Raw genomic sequence first — 8,114 nt, 5'->3', positions numbered from 1 at the left:
GATGTAGGCGCGAAATTAAAAACTACGAGTGTAAGACGTAATCCAATTAATACGTGAATAAATCAAACTCTGGTAAAACTTTAATAAATGTACACCACGCGGCGCGTAACGGGACTCCGGTTTCCGGCCGCGTAGGCCAAACGCCCGATCGTCTCGTTATTTGTTTTATCGAAATGGCCACTCCTAAGCGCCCCCGTTTAAAACGACGACTGGCCACTTTCCCGCCGTTTTCGTAGCAAAACGTCCAAGGCCCGTTAAAAGCCTTTTATAACTCGACGTCCAGTTTTTTTTTTTTTTTTTTTTTTTTTGTTTTTCGTCGGTAAAATGTCTGCGATAAAATTTGTAAAACATTTTTATTGAAAAACTTGTGGAAAACGGTACAAAATGTCTTTAAAAAAATCGATATTAACATTTAATAGATTTACTACTTTCCGTAAAGTTATATACACGTGTTCTGTCCGTAACAAGATTTCGCATTTGGTAAGAAAAAGTTCATTTCCACCTACGGTGATTAAAAAGCGCGAACAAATACGATTCGGTCATATCTGTTTGCATTCGATAATAATAATAAAGTACGTAATGCGGACGAAAGTCGAAGATCCGTTCGATACACAAACTCCTTTCCCACTCCACTGATGGGCGTAGCGTCGGACGGGACGTCACGTGGGCAGAATAAGTGGAAGCAACTACGTCACTACTAGTCAAAAATTGCGTAATACTCAACGACGGTTTTAAGAAAATATTTCCGACGATAACTATTGTACGCAGACCCGTCTCGACTCGATATAGAACAATATAATATATATTTATATATATTTTTTCCAACAGTTGTTAAACCTAGGTTTATCTTAATCTAACAAAAATAAATTTTAAACCCGGGATTACCGTCGTATCGATCGGTAATTCTCGTCGTCAGTCTCCCCCGCCGATTAAAGGCACATTTAATACAAGTAATTATCGTCGTAAGCGTCTTCCGCGGCGCAGACGTTGTTCTTACAGGCCAAACCGATGTCGCACGGACAGGTGAGGGTGTAAACGTCCGACACGTCGACCAAGACGCCGTTGGGATAATACAAAGTTGTGTTTTGCGGCTCGTTGTTCATTCTGCAAAGTTGTCCAATTCTTCCCAGAGCTCGACACCGAGGCACGCCGTAACGCATCATACCTTCGGAGGGGGAAAAAAATAAACTTAATCGTTTGTAACCAAAAACGTTGGCCTAATATACGGGAGCGAGGCCTAATTCTTACCCAAAACGCAGCAGTGTCCGAAACTACAGTCGGAAGAACTATTACACTCTCCGATGCTCCCGAACGGAAGGCAGAGGCAAAACTGAAAATACAAATAATAAGTATTTAGAGGCCAGAAAACGTCATTTATTTTTACTATTTAATTCTTAAATACCTGGATAAAAATGAAAAGAAGGCCGCCGATAAACAATTTATTCATCTTCCCACCGTGTTAAAAATCTACAAAGGAAAAAAAACGATTAAATTGCCATAAAAAGGGAAGAAAGACTTAATCTTGGGAGCGACGGGTCCGGTGGCATTCTAGCGTCGACCGACGACGATAATCGATGCGGAGGTTTGGCCAATAAAGATTTCCTGCGCGGCTATTATAAGAGTTTAAACAAAGCCCGGGCGGAGTGGAGAGCCGCGTTTCTACCGGAAGCGGCCTTAAAAGAAAGAAAAGTAGGCGAAGAAAAAGTAGCCATAAAAACGGCGTCCCTAAAGGCAGATGCCGGCTCCCGGAATATAGGAATACGCGTTCCGCCAGCAGATGTCGTCCAGTCTCGCCCTCTTCCCACCAGGTCGGCGCCATAATCGACGTCCGGTGGCGGACAATGCCGCGGAAAATAAACAGGTCGACGATTGTGGCCCGTCGCCTCTCCGTCTTTATCTCCACTTCCACCTTTCCACCGTATCGTAACATTGGTTTTGTCCTCGTTTGTTTGTCTAATAGAGTGCGACTGTCTTCCCGGCTACGACATCTGCCGCGCATTGTATACTTGTTTATCCAGCGCGTCGACGGGAAACGGCATCGGATTGTTGATTTTCACACCGGAAAAACTTCCTCCGTCTTTTTTAAAACCCCGCCTTTCTAATATAAACGCATCCCACAGGCCGATTTTGTCCTAAATTTTTACCGCTTTCTTCCTTAGCAATTATATTATTGTTTCGTTTAATAAAATCGACTTTCCTTCCGGTCAGAAAACGTCACGTCTACCGAATTCTTCCACCTCGGGCCTTATCTCTACACTGGCGTTTTTTAAAATAATTTTTTAAAATAAATAGATATATATTTGCCACCGAGAGAGAATTCTTATAAAATATTACCAAGAAAAGAATTTTTATCGCAGTTTGTTTGTCGAGCGGCAAGCAAAAATTCCTTAAAGGAAAAATAAAAGGAAACTTTAAATTTTACCATTAAAAGTTCAAATTTGCGTCGTTAATAATAGAGAAAAACGTGATTTGTAAAATATTTTCCTTTCCTTTTCCGGTAGACTCGGGCAAAAAATAATTTTACTTTTAATTATAAATTTTAGATAAGTCGAGGCGGTATTTTTCGCCGATTACTAAAAATTTGGCCGGAAGCGTTGGAAGTTTACGCCAAATTGCAGTAAAAATTCCGTAAAATACTTTACCAGTGGAGAAAAAGCAGAACGGAGTTGGTCGGAAAGGTCCGATATAAAGGCAACCACGGTTCGAACCGCCCGTCACGTTTCGGGATGGCTCCATGACCCAAACCAGTGTTTTCGTTTCGTGTGGCAAAGGGCGTTTTACCTACCGAGCGCAACAATAACCAGTAGTTTCCCGCCTTGGTCGTCGTCCTTGAGCCTGGGAAACGACAGTGACTCGTGACGAAGAAGAAAAATATAAATTGGCAAAAGCGTAATTCCCGCATTCCCGGGCCCCGTCGCCTCCGAGAATTAATGCCGAGCCGACGAAAATCGTGTCAAGTTTACTCCGTTCTAGTTCGTTTCCGACGGCGTACGAAATCGTGGCAGGGAATTTCCCTACGGGTTACAAAACACTTTCTCTTCCCATTTTAAAATCGCGCCGGCGAAATTTGCCGTCGACCTGTATTCGAACGCGTTTGACTAAAAACTGTGGGAAATTATCGTCGAGATACGGAAAGCCGGCGGTTCCGGACACATCTTAAACTAAAAAAATCGTATCTTAATTATCTGAAAATTAACCACGCGTAAATCGATAAAATTATCTGGGTTTTAATCGAAGGTAACCGGAAAATTACAATTTAAGAATAAATTAAAATATATAATAGGATATTACCTGAGAAGATGGCAGACGAGACGAGAGGTCGGCCGGCGAGAAATGCCGTCAGACTCCTAACGACATAGAAACGGGCAACAAAAGATTGCGCGTCTCGTGTGCCGGTGAAGGTAATTTATACTGCGGGACCAACGCGGGGTGCCACGTGGTCGAATGGGTGACGCGCCCACCGTTTCTCGTCGAACCTCCGCGCCGGATGATGTCATCCTCGCCGGATTACCCTGTTGGGTCGGATCTAAGTTACGGCGTAAATGCGAGTGGGAAAGAAGGGGATTGGTCGCCCGTCCGAAAAGATTTCGAAACGATGGCATCCAGCCTGAGAAAATCTATTCTTTTCTTTTATCGCCGTTTGTTCCTCGTGCATTAAATTTTGTAGCTTTTCTAGAAATTGTAAAATTTTTATGCCTCTTCCATTCGTATTACTTAAATATCGTACCGTACCTACGACCTAGTCCGACGGTGCGCGAATATAAAAATATACGCAGTACGCCTACGGTACAATTATTACGTAAATTAAGGTATGTGGCCGGAGCCCGATTCCCGGGAAAAACGACACTACGGAACACGGTAGAAATTTAACAAAAGCAAAGTATTCCGACGAAATTATTAGGTATTTCAGACGACCGGGCCGCTAGTTTTTGTCTCACGTAATGTAAACTAGAGTTTTTTTCCGCTGGCGTGGTAAAGGCAGACTCCAGGTCCGCGGAAGAAGTCTTTTATTGCCTTTTTTCCCGATTCTCCCGGACGGAATACGGCCTGGACTTTTATAACTCGACGTCCGATCTCCGGGCCAGAACCTAAACCGTACTTTTGTGTTAAAAGTTTGGGCTGTATTCGTAGCCGAACGACTTTTTACACCACACTGGCGTTATAACACTTAAGAACAGAGTAACGGGTTAAATAATTGGTAATTGTTTTCCACCGCGGCTTTCGTTCCCTACGTTAAGAAGCAAAGAAATGGTTAGGTGACGGGTTCTACGCAATATTTACAAACACCGCGACGTAAGGCAGACAGATTTTCCGGACGAGTTTACCTCGAAAGTGTCGCCAAGGTCGACTCGGCGGCGGTAACGAAAGCGAAAGCCTACCCGGTCCGTCGGACGTAGAAAATTACCAAAGGTTTACGATTTCTTAGAAAACACCGGCCCAAATAATTAACGTTTTTATCCGTATTTTCGTCGGAAGGAGTCGAAAATTGTAAAGATCGGACCGCCGGACGTAAATAGAGTCGGTCGGGCGATTAGTTACGTCCGAACGACGGGACAGGGGTTTTCGGCCGGTGGGAAGTCGTCTCCGGCATTTCCAGGACGGCCGAACTTTACCCGAGAAGTAGAAAACGATGTAGGCGTTATCGAAAGCGATAAAGTAGCTCGCGGGATTAAGCGAAAATGAGTTTATTTAACGAAAACGGAATTGCGATTTAACCTCCTCTGCCGTTTAGAAATTTTTCCTGCCTTTCTTAACGGTTAATTTTACTAAAGAGTTATTGGCCGCCGACCTTTAACCCCTCGTATATATTTTCACCGGGAAGCGTCCACGCAGTCGAATAGTAAATATAGATTATCGGGAAAAGGAAAACGGACCCGACGAAAATTTCGACCTAAATACCTATTTACGCGCGTGGGGAAATTCCTAATAAAAGTACGTCGAGTCGTCCGTTAAATCCTTTTCTCGCAAAGGCGTTAATCCATCTCTCGACTAACCAGGCTATTGCGTTATCCAACGGGTAAAAATCCGGGGCCGGATACGAGTGCGGACTCTGTCTTCTTTCGGACGACTCACTTTTTAACACATCTTGCACGGTTAAGAAATACCAGACGGGCGCTAATCTGAGCGAAGACAGGAGAGGCCGAGAAAAAGGTAGCGCGGGTCGAATTTGCCCGGTGACCTCCCCCGGGTCACCCGCCGGTTCCTCGGGAAAGGGAAGGGCGGTGGACGGCGGGTCGGAAGAAAGATAATTAAAGTCTCTTCCTTTAAATTGGCTAGGCAAACCAGCCAGGAGCGTGGTGGTAAGACTTCCACCCGCCACTCGTCAGACGATTCTCCGAATCCGACGGGTAATTTCCCGTTGACTCGGCCTTAAAACAAAACAAAAGTTGGTTATTTGAAATGTTTTCTAGCGAAACGACCGCGGGTTTTTCACCGGTGTTTCGTCAAACTATCATCTTTTCCAATGTAAAACTGCAAATAAATAAACAAACTACCAGATTTAAACGTTTTCAAACAAATTTATTCAATTTATACACAATTAAAGATGGTCAGAGAATTTACATTTTCTTTCCGCGCGGATCCTACTCCTTCTGCTAATAAATTCGCGGCTAAACGAATTTAATAGCAGAAACTTGCCACCAAACGGAAATCGTACAGTATGAAAGAGTGACGGCGGCGTAAGTGCCGAATTACAGATTCGGTCCCCCTTTCTTTACCTGACGCACCAGCAACCAATGTAAACACCAAACCTATCGGTCTACCTACGGTACGGTACGTTCGACCGGGAGCGAGGCTTTGGAAAATCGCCTATGCGCTCGATCGATAACGCGTTGCAAAAACTAATCGTCGTACGCGCATTCGTATTATCGCTACTCGGCCGATCAGAGCTAACCGTACAAATTAAAAACGGATAAGCAGAAACTCCTACCGGGTAAGAAACAATAAACGAATAAAGGAAAACTCGACCAAACATCCATTTACCGGAAAACAAAATGACACTTTTTACAAATAAAAAGTTATGTTTAAGCGGTTTAAAGCGATTCGATTTATTGGCCGGGTCACTAGACGTTTTAAAACTGCACGCGGTAATAAATGACGGATTTTTAACCGGGAAACGAGGAAGGAGGCTTGAGCTCGCCCTTGGCTTTTCGACAAAGACCGTAATAAAATAAACCAACCGACAGAAGCGGTCGTCCGTACGGAAGAACGCTTTCTACGATTTCTCAGGGGGGGACGGAGAGTCGGACCGGAAATGTCACCCGGCTTCTTCCCCACGCCTTCGTTTTACTGTTAATCGTCGTTTGTCGACGCAATAATACTGACTGCAAGGTAACAATTGGATGCCATACAGACCGGCCACGTCTAATTGCGGATAGAAAGAACGTATCCTCCCGCCCGGCAGCAAATTCTTACGCCTTAAGTACGACGCGGGTAGCGTAATACCCGTGCCACACTTAAGATATCAACCCTCGTTCCTAACTTTTTCCCTTTCCTTCTTCCTCCTGTTTTTAAGGGTATATAAAAGATTTTATCAGGTCGACTGGTTTTCTCGCCCGTATTTTAAGCCCGAGTTCGGGCATAACTTACACCAACGATCAAGAAACTACGTTTAGGCCCATGGGTAAATATAAGAACCTTGGAGTCTAAGCAACAGATTTACCGCAGAAAAAATACGTAACGACGAATTAAATTGGATAATAGCGCGTTTTACCATCTTTAGCGTATACTGATTTATTTTTACCGATGAATATGTTTTTATAGAGTGGCGCAAGAAAGAAAAAAAAAAGAAAGACATTTAATATTCGTTTAGTTCCACCTCGACGGTTTATCTCCGATAACATTGAGAAAAAAAGGCAATTGCGAGAGTCATATAACAGTAATACGGAGAATATCCGTATTGGAAATAATTGCCTTTTGTTAGATTAAAACGTCTACGGCCTACTTTTAAGCGCGTGTAAAGCTACAAATAGTCTGTATAAGTAGAAATTTTTTTTATATAGAATAACAATAAATCATAAACGAAATTTTTTCTTAAATTTATCATTTTTTAAAATCGTATAATTAATTTAAAATAAACGCTTATTTTTCAGGTTCGATTCCTTACGATAATATTTTATAATGTAAAATTCTGAAAATGGTATTCGTATTATATTACAAGAGAGTCGACCGCATCGGCCGTTTATATCGATATAATTTCATTTTATTAAAATCGATGGTTACTACCGTTCCCAAGTCCGATCAAATAAAATAAAACGGCGTTCGACACACCGTACGTACCTCATTATTAAAAACTTACAATGTAAATAATTCGTTAAAACAATTAGGTCTATATTTTGTAACTTCGATAATTGTCAAATAGTCGTGATTACTTAATGGAATTTACGTAGTTAGTTCGTAAGTCTTTGAAAAGGGTTCGATTTTCGTAATTGATAGGCCTATATCAAAGTGGGAGCTGTAGGTTCCGGCTTCGCACTTTCAGATTTTTTTTTTTTTTTTTTTTTTTAATGCGTAACAAAATTATTTTATTTTACCGTATCCTTAGCGTTATTATTACTATTGTTATTCCTGGCATTTAAAGATTATAAAACAGATTTAAAAAACGTGACGTCGTTCCCTATTTAACGAAAACCCAGTCTCTGTAGATTTAACTCTTTTATGTCGTTAAATAAAACTTTTACTTCTTCGTATTCATTTTCGGATAGGATTATATTGTTACATTTGAAGTGTAACAAACACCGGCGCACCAGGAAATTGTCTGTAACGTAAGCAATTAAAGAAACGCAGTTACTACGCTACCCTATCTTCGTGTCGGACTTGTCGTTTATGCCCTTCCGCAGTAACGACGAAGCTTATTCGCTCGCGTCGACGTAGAATGTAATCAGAAGCGAAAATATTCGAAAATAAATATGAAGAAATAAATTTTTTTAACGTCGTACAAAAGTTAAATCTAGAGATTCTGTTTCGCTAAACGGGAAACGGCGTCGCGTTTTTTAATCACTTGCGTTAAATACTTTAAACGCGAGAAATAACAATAGTAATAATAATACTAACGATACAGTAGAATAATAAAATAATTGGGCACATATTAAAAAAAGTGTCCAGGCGCCAACCTA

General features: G+C 41.9%; 1 protein-coding gene across 1 annotated transcript; it reads right to left on the bottom strand.

Moving 5' to 3' along the window:
- Nucleotides 1-334: 334 nt before the first annotated feature.
- On the bottom strand, nt 335-3,545 carry LOC136981310 (astakine-like). The gene is made up of 4 exons (XM_067277609.1): nt 3,292-3,545; nt 1,403-1,467; nt 1,249-1,330; nt 335-1,165 (listed from the first exon to the last, which is right to left on the bottom strand). Exons 2-4 carry the CDS (start codon nt 1,445-1,447, stop codon nt 942-944), a joined length of 351 nt encoding a protein of 116 aa, XP_067133710.1. The 5' UTR covers nt 1,448-1,467; nt 3,292-3,545; the 3' UTR covers nt 335-941.
- Nucleotides 3,546-8,114: the final 4,569 nt, after the last annotated feature.

This window comes from Centruroides vittatus, unplaced genomic scaffold, assembly GCF_030686945.1.
Source record: "Centruroides vittatus isolate TY-2023 unplaced genomic scaffold, ASM3068694v2 contig_751, whole genome shotgun sequence".
NCBI lineage: Eukaryota > Metazoa > Arthropoda > Arachnida > Scorpiones > Buthidae > Centruroides > Centruroides vittatus.
This window is presented reverse-complemented; position numbering and strand designations above follow the sequence as displayed.